This window comes from Calidris pugnax, unplaced genomic scaffold (assembly GCF_001431845.1).
Source record: "Calidris pugnax isolate Ruff unplaced genomic scaffold, ASM143184v1 scaffold49, whole genome shotgun sequence".
NCBI lineage: Eukaryota > Metazoa > Chordata > Aves > Charadriiformes > Scolopacidae > Calidris > Calidris pugnax.
The window spans coordinates 3920947-3933974 of NW_015090798.1; the positions used below are offsets into that span (position 1 = coordinate 3920947).

The 13028-nt window shown below is 42.8% G+C and overlaps 1 protein-coding gene across 3 annotated transcripts in view; it reads right to left on the reverse strand.

Moving 5' to 3' along the window:
• PPARGC1A (peroxisome proliferator-activated receptor gamma, coactivator 1 alpha) overlaps positions 1–13028 on the reverse strand; it is a 432535-nt gene that overhangs the window by 49396 nt on the left and 370111 nt on the right. Inside the window, exons 1-2 of one of the 3 annotated variants that reach the window (XM_014937105.1) lie at positions 10205–10290; positions 9638–9817 (exon numbers count right to left, since the gene is read on the reverse strand). In XM_014937105.1, coding sequence (XP_014792591.1) covers positions 9638–9817; positions 10205–10240 — 216 coding nt within the window. In that variant the 5' untranslated portion in view covers positions 10241–10290. Of the gene's footprint in view, positions 1–9637; positions 9824–10204; positions 10291–13028 lie in introns of those variants that run through there. The other 2 variants (XM_014937103.1, XM_014937104.1) reach the window with 2 other exon arrangements.

Below are 13028 nucleotides of genomic sequence, written 5' to 3' on the forward strand. Positions count from 1 at the left end.
AAGGCTAGTCAATAGGTAGGTTTCCTTATACAAAGATTTGACATGAAATCCAAGGCCAGACTGAGAACACTCTTGACTGACACCCACCTTCCTCTGAAAAACAGGTTTTGGCCATGATGGGCTTCTTGCTATATACAGACATGTCTCCTGGAGATTCCATAGTTTAAGACTATAGTGTAGGATTTTCCAAATGGGATCAGGAACTCATTACCAATGTCATTTTAAGGGGGGAAAAGCAGCAGTGAAGGAATACAGAAATAATTCCTCAGTCTCTTGCTCTAGGTGGCCCTGCCTGAGCAGGTGGGGTTGGACCAAATGGCATCCCAAGGTCCCTTCCTACTTTAACCACTCTTTATTTCTGGAAAGCCCTCCCCTGTTCCAAGTTTGTCATCATGTACTAGCCACACTGTCACCTGCACTGCCTGGCTGCTCACACCTCATGAACAAGCCCCCCTGAAGTGGAGACAAGAGACCCAAAGTCCTCTTCACCCAGTCTCAACCTGGCAGAGTGGAGCACGTTATAACTAGATGCAGCTAGTCAACTGATACATATTTTAAAAAAAATAAATCCTGAAAAAAAGAAGACTTCTAAATCTAATAATATCTTCTTTCTACATAGGGTCACTGACTGCTCTGTGGAAATGTGCAAGCCCAAAGCCAAAATCCCAGGGAGAAGTCTCACTTCCATAACTGCACTCTCCGATGCAGCTCCTGAATCATTACGTCACTGCTTAAACAGCAACTTGGGAGAATAACAGTATTTTTTTCATAAAGGTTTAGGAGTACTTTCAGAAACAATTTTGAGTTCCCTTCAGGAGAAACTACGATTCCAGGAGAAAACTCCCATTGTTTCTGCTAACAGCTCCCGGGGAAGCAGAACGTTCCTCTGACCAAACCAATCCTCCAGGTAACTGCTTTCACCTCCTCCTTGCAAATAATCTCCTGGGTGAGAAACAAGTTTTCCACCTGATCTCTCTATTTTCAGGCAAGCGTATCTCCTGTAAGGAGAGATTTGCAGTCTCTCAGACCACTTGATGGGCTGCCCCTCCAAATCCCTCTGAAGATTTAATATCGCTGAGCCCTCAAGGAGCAGACGTGGCAGCAGAGAGAAGTGCAGAGGTGCAGGAAGTTCTCTCTGCACGTCTCACCCTGTACCGTGCTTGGAAGGGCTCATCCTCCTGAACTTCACGTGATGAACTAGAGAGCTGTGAGCAGTTCAGGCAACTCCAAGCTGTCATAAATCAACAAGTCAACAACACTTGCCCGCGGCTGCCACCGTGGCTCCTCACAGAAAATACTCTGTTCTTCTGATTATCATCTTAGTGATTAGAAGTACCCATTACGGACCAGCACCCCATTGTGTTACTCACAGTAAAGCACAAAAGCACAGATGTGTGTGAGGAAATGGAAGTATTTCTCCAGTGCATCACACCGCTCGGGCTTCACGACAACACCAACATCTCAATAGGGTTGGGGTTTGTGCTTTCATAAACAAACCCCAGCGATTACCACATGTGGTAAAAAGCAAGACTCCAATCATGGCCCTTCAGACTCTTCACCACCGCAAAGTGCTAATTAATTTCTCAATCATTACGAAGCAAGGCTGTTGCTCCGTTGTGTCAGAAGGGAAAACTCAGCCAAAGCCACCAACTACGCGTTGCAAAGGGGCTGATTTCCACCGAGACCTGAAACCAGCCCGCACGGCAGAGCGTGCCTGCCGATGCTGAAAGGCTGAAAATTTCCATTGCATCTGAGTACTAACCACCGTAGTACAATAAGAGCTACAAGTGGATAAGTTTTCACAGACACAAAGCCTTGTATTTTTTTTTTTCTGCTTACGGGAGGAGGGGAGGAACAGTTCGAGGTGATTCAACGCCGAAACTTTCTCCCTGCAACAAATTTGCTCCTTGCAACTTCCTCTTCCTGACCTAAACATGCACAATAGGTTAGAGGCACCAAGGAAAAAAAAATATTCCTAAATTAAGCCTTGCTATGATTTTTATCCTTCTGTAATGGCATGGGCTTGAGTTAATATTAAGTGGGATGGGGCAGCAGGGAAAGAGCATGCCAGGGTTAAGATGGAGCGTTTAGTAGCAATTAGCAATGATGCACAGTGCAAAAATAGCAACAATAAAAAAAAAAAAAAGAGAAAGAAGAGGTTACACTAGAAATAAAACCATTAAGGGAAATAAATTTAACAGTTTAGCCAATTAGCATTTGTCTAAGAAAAGCAAACTTTCTGTTGCTGTTGTTAAGAAAAGGAGGAAGAAAAAAAACCAGGAAAATCTGATCAGAAATATTTACTTCCCACTAGCAATGACTCTGGGACCGTTTTTCTAACAAAAGACAGAGCCACTGTCCCACTTTTTTGCGACCCTCTCTGCAGTTCTAGGGAGAAAATATTTAGTTCGACATTATCGTAAGCTAGAATATGGCTCTATTTATGTGACAAGTTGACAACATACAATTTCATGCTTGTTGAACTGATCTGTGTTATATATTCACTGCGAATATTATGAAGCCTCACCATTATAAATATGAAACAGTATACACTTATTCAAAATAACTCCAGCAGTAGCAATTTATAGCTCAGTTGTTTGCGTGCTTATGAAGTCCAAATGCCACCTTAAGAAGCTGCATCTCACTAAAACAGATGTGGAGTGTGACTGTGACCAAAGTGGATTTAAGATGACCTCTGTGAAAGGAGGCTATTACATTTTGGTCCGGATGGCAGCTGACACCAGTTTGTATTTAGATACGTAGCCAGTGGGAACACAGTGTAACGCGGTGTCCTCAAGGGCTGGTTTTAACACGGGCCAAGACATTCGTCTAATGGCCTAATTAGCTTACTACTGTTCTGGTGAGCGTTAAAGTCTTCCCCCTTGCAAAAAGGACAGGTGCTCAGCTGAGCAGAGACACGGTGAGTATCTCCAGCCACGGCTGCTCCAGGTGAAATATCTCCTGCATGGGACCCACAGAGGGGATCAGTTGCCTTTTCTTGATCGCCCACCTGGGGAATGATCTTGGTGGCCTCATACATCAAACAATAAGTTCTCAAAGCAATTCTGGTTTCACTCATTTGGGACTTCTTTCCTGCCTGAAGGTTTCAACCAACCTGCAAGTTTCTTGCGTTAGAACAGAGACACATTTTAGACAGTTTGTAGTTTGTCCAAGCAGGAAAGAAAAGGGAGAGGCAGCAGCACACCTTGCTAACACCAGATATGGAGCATTTGCATAAACTCTCCCCAATTACAGAGCAGCTGGTTCGAGTAAAATAAATTCCACTTACTGCTTGCGCCTTTTTAAATGTCAGCATAGCTAGTCGTAGATTATAGTTTACATACATCATCCCCACAGATGTAATGTTACTGTGCTGGACTCCCATTTAGTAGATGCAGAAACCTGAGTCGGGCCAGAGATGCTGGAAAAGGTAATGCATTCCAACCCGGGAGAAACGTGACATTGCTCCATTAGGAATATAAAGATTCTGGCACTTTCACCCAGCCTCTGCTATTTCCTTCCCCTGGAACTGAGGGTCTTTTTCCTACTCTCACAAGCAGGTTTTATGATACATTGTTACCTTTTATTGTTCTTATAAAGTTTCCTATCCCAAATCTGCATCTTTTGCCTTTTATGTTTATTGTTGTATTAAACCTACAATGTTTTCTGTTTCCCTACTAAATCTATCCCGTAACCACATACTGTACATTCATTTCTCCAGGACCTCAGTAGCTCTTATCTGTTTGCTTTTATGATCTCTTATGAACTGCTCGGAATAGCAATTTGCAGCGCTGTTTGTAAAGTCATCTCAGCCTGAACTCAGCCTTCCCTTTCTCCTGCCGTACGGCGATACTCTTCTCTGCAGTGAAATCCCATTTGCCACAGAGGCATTTCATTACAGGAGGCATTTTAGAGGGACATAAGTTCCCAAGTACCCTACGTGTGCTCATCACGTAAAATATTCAACGTCTATGAATCTGAATTTCAAAAAAAACCACCAAAAAACCCCTACTTATTAGAGCAGGGGAGTACATGTTGATAGGAGATGGGCTACCTTCAGACTTGCTGATCTGCTGCCCATCCTACTTTACTGCCCAGAGCTATTTAGTTTGTGCTTTCCGAGGCCTCAGACACACAATCTCGGCTCTTCCGAGCACTTTGATAAGCTTTACTCTGCCATTATACCATCTAGAACATTAAACACAATGTTTTAAGTTCTATGTTAAATCACAATCAGTTCCTATTAACTGTTCCAAGCTCCTCATTTTTATCAACAGTTACTTTATTAAATCCTTAATAATATAGATGGAATAGTTAGTTAATTTGTGTGTTGAGCCATGGATGTTAATTTGTAAACATAATAACATACTGCAATCATTTGCATAATAGCATTTTAATCTTTTTAGTAAAAGCTGTAATTCCCTACAAAGTACGCTGCAGTAGAAACTAAGTGACTATTGGTAATAATAAAAAAGGCCTTAAAATTCTGATCCTATTATAGTGTTGGAACATACCCAAACTGCTACCATAATCTCTGAAATGTTACTGTTCTCTGATTTAGGTGTCTGTGTCAAGAATAAAAATGAAGTATAACTGGTAGCAGTAGACTATTTCCTAAATGTAATTTAGTATTCACTAAGCACCAGCACTTTGCAAATAGCTCTGAGGCTTTCCTTCAAAGTTCAGAGCTCTAGTTATGCATATCGTGTGAGGTACACCATGCAGCTCACCTCCAGCCTCTGTTGTGCTGAATAGATGGCTATGATAAATCATGCTGATTTGGCACTGAAGGGCATCAGCCATCAAGGATTTGACTACTATGTCTTTTTTTTTCTTTTTTTTTTTCCCCCCCCCCCCTGAGATTATATCTCCTTGAACTGCCTGCCCTGGGCTACTAGTTTTGGAGAAAATTAAAAAGTGGAAAAAATGCTAAGGGAGGCCAGTACAGAAAGTCTATACAGGCTCAGCTCTCTGGAAACCCATTAACACCAGTCACAAGACTGGCAAAGAAAACATTGGTGGTTGTTTAAAAGTCAGGCCAAGTCATTTTACGCAAGATCTGGTAATTCATTAATCAATCTGGCTGCAAACCTTGAATGAATAACCTGAAATAGTGAAAGAGACTGGCAGCACCACAAAACACAAGGGAGTTTATAATCTGAACCAATGCAAATGACCCTGGTGATGTTTAAGGCTCCTCTCCACCCTCGTCATCTTCCTGATGCCAACCCTTCCAAATAAATAAGAAATCATCGATCTCTATGAATTTCCCCACTGCCAGGAGCAAGATGGTATGAATTTCATTGTGCAGCCCTTTCTCTCCCCACATTCTCATTGCTTGTAATACAGCATTTTTTGGCAGCCTACAATAAAACATAGTGGCCTATTTAGGCTTCCCAAATACACGGCACATAGCACAGTCTTGAAAAGTAACCTGGGCTACACCTACGCAAAACAATTAAAAATAAAGTCATCAAAGACGTTGGGCATCTCTCTAGAATACAGAATTATGTAAGAAAATGAAATCCATGGAGGGCAAGCAATGTGGGTTTTCTGAAGTCTTTTTAAAGGCTAAAATAAGTGCTTTGCCAAGTATGAGAATACCACACTTAGAAGTCTTTATGATTTTACACAAGTTTGTTATACTTCAGGTTACTGCCTGTCTATGAGCCGTATTTTCCCTTATCAGTTATCTGTAAGCAATGCCAACTAAGAGATACATCCACTGTAGGTATCTTCCCTCTCCATAATTCTAGGCATGGGTCATAAAGAATTTTAAATATGACTAACCTTACACGATAGGGTATGGTATATTTGAAGAAGCCTCAGGGGACAGTAGTTTTCGTGAACAAAAAGCCTTCTCACTTGTGCCACATTAAGTTGTATGGCTGTTCACATTTTCACATAGCATTGGCTTTGAGAACGAAAACCTAATCATTCTCATTTTCTAAAAGTAGCCACATCAATTTTTTTTACAAATACAATTTTTTAAAGCCCAGTTCTTCACAAAAGCAAATAATGAAAGTGAATGATCCGGTGAACCATCTAAATAACTGGTCTTGGGTGACTTGTTAACTATTTACTTGCATGAACTTGTGTCAATAGACAGTGCCCCGAGGGGCAAAACCTCCTTCATTTTATCTTTCCAGTAGTCAGAACAACGGGCAACGAAAACCAGATGAAAAACAGAAGTGAGCAAGCTGTGAATAAAAAGAAACCAACTCATTTGTAACATGCATATGTACACACATTGATAAGAAGAGCCTCTGCACTGGGGCAGACAGTACAGGCTTGACTGGGGACTAGTGCTGGTTACACGGGCGCGTGAGTGGAATAAAGCAGTGATGAACTAGGTGTGTGTACAGGATACTGGTGTGTTTTAATATCAGGGTGAAGGCCAGTATCCCACCACACCTAAGCAGATGAGAGCAGGGATTTACATAGAATCATAGAATTGTCTAGGTTGGAAGGGACCTTTAAGATCATGTAGTCCAACCATCAACCTAACTCCGATAAAAAACCATCACTAAACCATGTCACTAAGTGCTACACAACAACAGTTACATACTATCTGGGCTAACTCACTTGGCTCCTGATTGCTACCATAACTATTAGTAATTTCTTGTCCATGAGACCCCCAGTGCCACCACGAGTGTCTCAGCTTGTGGGTGCTTGGCTCAACTGAGCTTCCAGGAACATGATTTGCAGAAAACCTGAGATTTCACTTTCTAAAATACAAGCCTTTCTTAAAAAAAATAAAAATAATAATAATAAAAAAAAAGTCCACCAGCTTGAGACATCCAGGAACTTTGTAAAGGGCTTTTGAACACCGGCCTTCACCTAGACTAGACAAGGCCACATCTACTGCATCAATACCTCAAAGGAGAGTGTACTTCATTCAAGGTTAGGTTTGGTAATTAACACTGTACAGCTTGCGCAATTAACGGTGCTCTTGTACTTCCCAACATTTGTTTGCTACTCTGGTTCTTTTCCTTCCACCACAAAGAGATTGCATTTCTATTTTTGTATGACAAAGCCTCATCTGGAAGCTTAAGTTAGATAAAACATACTCCCACGGTGATACAAGAGAAAAAAAGAAAAACAAAGTAAAAAAAAAAAGTTATTTTCTGTAAAAAGAAAAGCCAGTGTAGATCAATGGGAAACTGCACAAAACTTCCATTCTCTAAAACAAATAGTTCCTTGCAGACTATGTGAGATAGTCTCTGGAGGAAGAAGACATCTTCTTCTGTTCTTGAGCACCCCCAGTCGTCACATTACAGAGTGGCAGAGGCGAGACATTGTGCAAGGTACCCAGCTGCACGACGGAGAATGGGGACGGGGTTAACGTGCAGCAGGAGAAAATAACTGTTTCAGTACCGTCTTCCTAGGCCAAGCAACCAAGAAATGTAAATATGACACACAACGAACCTGAAAATGGCCTACTTTTGTACTGCAGTATTGCAAAACGCTATTAGAGCACAGTTTGTCCCTCCAGGTAAGCATGGGCCAAACGCTGCTGTCAGAGACAGCGATGCAACCTGCAACTGAAGCCCATCACCACAAGGAAATCCAAGCATTTACAAAGAGGACATCAGAGTTTCCCCGTTAGGAAGGAAACAGCATTATTTCATTTCCAAACTATAATTTCTGACCTACTAGTTGCTGGCTAGATGTGTTCCCCCAGTTGCATCCCACCTATTTCTTCACTCTGGGGCCGCTCATTCTCAGACTCATCCCAACAGGCCCATGAGAGGTTACACACGACGACCAGCACCTCGTGTCACCGTCTCCCAACGAGGTTACACACAAGCTTAGCTCTTTACCTCACTGTTTGCAACATGCTTTGATTTTCAGAATGGGAATTGTCTCATATAGGATGTGACAATTCCTATACAAGGCATGTAGGGGAATTGTCACTACCTATTGAGACAATTATGGACTCAGTAGTTGTGGCCACCACTGCAACAGGCAATTATGCACAGGGCATCCAATAAGCCTGTGGTCCAGTTCCACTGGTTTAACTGGGACGATCTGTGCACTTAAAGTTGTTAGATGTTTAATTATATTACTTATCTGGAACTTCCACTTTGAAGGTCTGCATTTTCAATTGTTTCTTCCAAAAGGAAAAATGCCCCTGCTTCTGGCTTTCAATCAATGAGGAAAAATACATTTCAGTTGTAAGAAAAGCAAAACCACTCTCTCTTGCACCAGCTGCAAATGTGTCCCCTGCCCCCCTGCTACAGACCATCCCAACTTACACACTAACACACCGTGCCCTGCCTGAGGCGGTACAACTGCAATTCAAGTACAAGACAGGGGTTGGAAACTTTGCAAAACAAGGAACAGAACATTATACAACTAATTTAAAAAAAAAAAAAAGGGCCTAAGCACAGGGTTTTGCAGGGCTAATTTCATTTTGATTTGAATAAAATTAATTCCATGTTACTTGGGTGTAAATGATAGAAATTGAACAGAGAGGACCAGTTTCAGTGATCAGTTATACTGGTATAAATCCAGAGTAATTTCATCTGCATCAGGGAGATCACTGTGGTTTTAGAGCTGTATACAAAAAAGGAGAATTTCATTCAGGACTTCTTAGGTAAGCTCTTTACTATACTGTTTCAGTTAATCTTTTCCAGCCTTTAAAGTCCACCGTGATAATTCGGGGCTTCCCCAAGCCAGCGGGCCAGCCATACTTCCTGGAGCTGTGAGAGGCAGCACCAGTAGCACGCTGTTGCTCAAGGTCTTCCCGCCAGCTAATCAATTTATTGTCCAATTTCCCAGTCAGTGGACGATCTATGGCATCTCCTATCACCAAGGAGAGAAGAGGGTTAGGGTTCGGGAGGGGGGGCATGGCTGCCCTGTAACCACGAGGCATGAAGGCTTTCCAGAGCAAAAGAAAGAAGACTGGAGACAGAGATAAAGAGCCTGTAACCTTCCTCTCGTACACCCTGATCCTCGAGGCAGAATTGTAAAGAAAACATTTAAATCTCTCCTACCACCCTTCAACTTTTACTTTAAGACTGCTCTCCACCAGGAGATGAAACATCCCAAACGATGTGCTGGTTCATGAGCTACTGACAGCCCTCACACCCGCCCTTTTTCTGCCCTATATATCAACTATGAGGACCTCTCCATTTGTGTGCAAGTGCCTTGCACAGTAGCTCTCCGAGTGCTAAAAAACCTTTGCTAGAGCTGTTCCAGCTCCTCAGCAGCTGGCTGCTGCGCTGTGCTCCACATCTTGCTGGGGAATGCATGTGGAAGACAACAAACGTGCTTCAACTTCACTTTTCCTTAGCAGCTGACAACTGTGCAACTCCTTGCTGTGATGCCACAGGGCAGAGCGCTCCAGGCACTCTTTAGCCATTTTCCTTTCAACAAGCAAAAGTTCCATTTAATTCCTTTCAAGGCTTTTTTTCCCCCCTCCTCTCTCCAGATCGCAGGCCTGGTTTTGATCATGAGGATTAAGGGCGTCAGACAGAACCCGTAAGAAACATCATGACGTTGGTTGTCTCTCAACGGGGGGAAAAAAATAGTAAAACTGTTGTCCACCAGGATACAAAAATAATAATTAAAAAAAAATAGGAAAAAAGCCAGCAAGGACTTTGCAACGTGGACTTGCACTGCCTTGCCTTACCTCGAATATGTTGGCGGGTTCATTGCTGTACTGGTTGGAGATGATCTCTGACTGGTCGCTGTACCACTTGAGCCCCCCCAGAAAGCTGTCCGCGTCCAGGTCGTTCACATCTAGTTCGGAGAGGTCAAGTTCTGGGAGATCTGGGCAAAGAGGCTGGTCTTCGCCAACCAGAGCAGCACACTGCAGGAAAGAGTAACGCAGAAATCGTTTCATTAATTACCAGGAATCTATTAACTTTAATATCATGTGATAAGAATTAAGCCTCGATTAAGCCATGGCGCGGGGTCACTAGAACTGACTCTTTTCTGGAAAAAAAAACCAACACCCAGTTAAGTATTAGATGATTGTTAGCTCTATACAGGCAAGCAAAAGGGAGGGGGAAACAGGAGGCCATAAGCTGCCTTCTCTACCACATCTCTGTCCAGGGGCAACGACTTTCCTTCTCCCCGTACTCTTTGATAACAATCGCCTTCAAAGCTTTATTAAATCCAACAGCAGAGGCCAAAGCGTGGCCTTATTCTCCTGCTTCAGCGCGTACCAGTGCAGGTAGAAGTTACAGATGAATACCTCTGGGCAAGGTCTGTCACGCATTTCCTGATGCATTCAGGTTAAAGAGGCACAGCCTGTTACAGCCTTCAGCCCTGGAGGCTAGCTCAAGCTGGAGATAGTCACACTTTTACTTCTGCAGATCCTCACCGCAATCCTGGAGGTCAGTCATGATGGTGGCTACCATATGGGCATAAAATAAAGGTACGGGTCAGCGATGCTGCTGTGCTCCTTCTCCCCCATGCACTCAGTGATGCACAGACCACAGCCACCCAGTCACTCATCGGGGTCCTGAAATAGCCCTATATTCACCTTTGGGTGACAGGCACAGTTAGTTCACACAGCTTGGTGTATATTGTCCCAGTCAGCTCCCGAAGTGTCCCCAGACAGTGGCTGCAGTGAGGGAACCAAATGGGTTCTCCTCCTCTGGCAGCCTCTGATTCAGTAATTCCTAACGTAGAGGGTCTGTGAAACACTTTGGTTGAAGCAGTAAATAAAGTCTAGTCTGCACGGATCCTCTCCAACAGTGCAAAATGTTCTTGTCTCCATGACTTACGAAGAGAGTACAGATAAATAGGGGAAACTGTTTTAAATTGAAAGAAAAAAGATTCAGATTAGATCTCAGGAAGAAATTTTTTACTATGAGGGTGGTGAGACGCTGGAACAGGTTGCCCAGAGAAGCTGTGGCTGCCCCATCCCTGGAGGGGTTCAAGGCCAGGCTGGATGGGGCTTGGAGCAACCTGGTCTGGTGGGAGGTGTCCCTGCCCATGGCAGGGGGGTTGGAACTCCATGATCTTTAAGGTCCCTTCCAACCCAAACCATTCTATGATTCTATGATTCTATGAAATACAAATAAACCTGGAATAAGTGTCCTTTCATGTGCTAGTATGAAGCTAGAGAGGGTATCGACTGACCTACCGAGCAAGAAAAAAAATTAATAACACACACCCCCTTCAGCATGGCAATGGAAATGTTAAGATTATCCACCAAAACCGTTTCCTAAGTATGGAAAACACGTAGCAACAGCTTGGCAAATAGCGGAGTCCCATACGTCAGCGCTGCTTGACGAAGCCATTCCTCCCATGCTGTACCAGCACCCTTGTAACTCATCTCCCAACATCTCCATTGACACGGGTATAACACAGAAGGCACATGAAGCTGCAAAGGCACCACCAGGCACTGAACGGTTAAAAGCCCTTCAAAGTCAGCTGAGTCTAAGAGCTTCCACCCTGAGCACTTCTAGCCTGGCGTTACCGATGGCCAACAGCAGGTCCTCCTTGACTCCCCGTCAGTTGACTGGGTGGTTTGAACCATTTCCCAACTTCTATTTGGACGGAAATCAACCCAGAAAAGTGCCACTTTGCGAAGAGGGATGTCTGTAGGGCACTAACACGGTGTCCACAGCCGTGAATTGCTCAATACCTGTTATGTCACTCTCGCAAAGGACCGCCTTTGACGACACACGGCGAGCGAGAGCTGCTGAAGGTGCATTTCATTGAGGTTTTTTGTCCTGCAGTGCGCGGGCTGGATGCAGCAGCACAGCCACGAGCAGGGATTTTTTTTTTTTTTTTTTTTTTTTTTTTTGTGTGTCTGTTGGCACAAAGACTCGGTGCAGCTGGTGCGAGCTATAATTTACCAGACAACTTCTCCATCTACCAGGACGCTACGAGATAATCACGGAACAGGCCAAGGGGCAAGGGAGAGCCGAGAGGCTGCAAAACGAGGCTCCGAAATAGCAGTTGCTTCTCTTCCTATTATTTAAGGGGCTGCAGAACTTTAAGAAGTCAAAACCCCACTTAAGTAATTTTCACCGCACACAATTTTTTACCATTATTTCGGTCATAGGAGGGAAAAAAAAAAAAAAAAAAGAAAAAAATTAGACCCTTCCCTCTTCTATAGTGTGAGACACAACCTTCCGGCAGCAATCTTATAATGCAGAGATGACCTTTTTTGATGCTTGGACGAAATCTCTGATCTCATTAAAGGATAATCTAGTTTTTGACTGAAAAGGTAGATTCTCAGCGTCATTCTCAGGTTTGTGTTGGGGAGGTCAGTAGCTTATAACTGATGCCGTAGACTTCTAAAGTACCCTGCTGATCTGTTACTGCTTTCGTTTGTAAAAATAGCTTCACTCTGTGAACCACCTACTTAAACATGTTTACTCTTGGTAATCTGCATTTTTAAGTTCCTACAGTGGGCTTTTGAAGCAACATAAACAATGGTATTAAAATAAAAAAAAAATCCTGCTGATGGCAGCTTTCATTTGCCTGTAGTGACTGCAATGTCACCTAAAAAAAATGTAATTGCTGAAATGAAGTATATATGCTCTTGCCAATGTTGACATGATAATAAAATCAATGTTTCTGAATATGACATTATGCTTCTAATCTGAGACACATTAGGAGCAAGTGTTCCTGTTATTAATTTATATTTGGCCTTTGGATGATGCCAGATTTAACACTCCAAGTCCTAAAACTGTCCTCATCTGACACGCTGATATTTACTGTTTGCCTATACATCTGTAACAGGTGCACCTGCATTGCTAGCATACATTTTACTGTCTTCCCACCGTTATTTGATATGATAGTTATTCCATAACTATGGCCTTAATTTTATAGTAACATTTAGGAGGATAAAGCAGTCACTAAACACAAAAGGCTAATTACTGTGCGTTATTTCACGCCAACAGACTTTTTTTTTTCCCCTTAGTTCAGGCGCAAACAATAAATTAGCTTAACTGCACTGACAATAATGAATCATTATAATTAAGTATAATTCTCCATTAACCTTTTGGACGTTTTTGTGCCTTTGAAGGTAAACTAAGGAAAAAAAAAAAAAAAAAAAA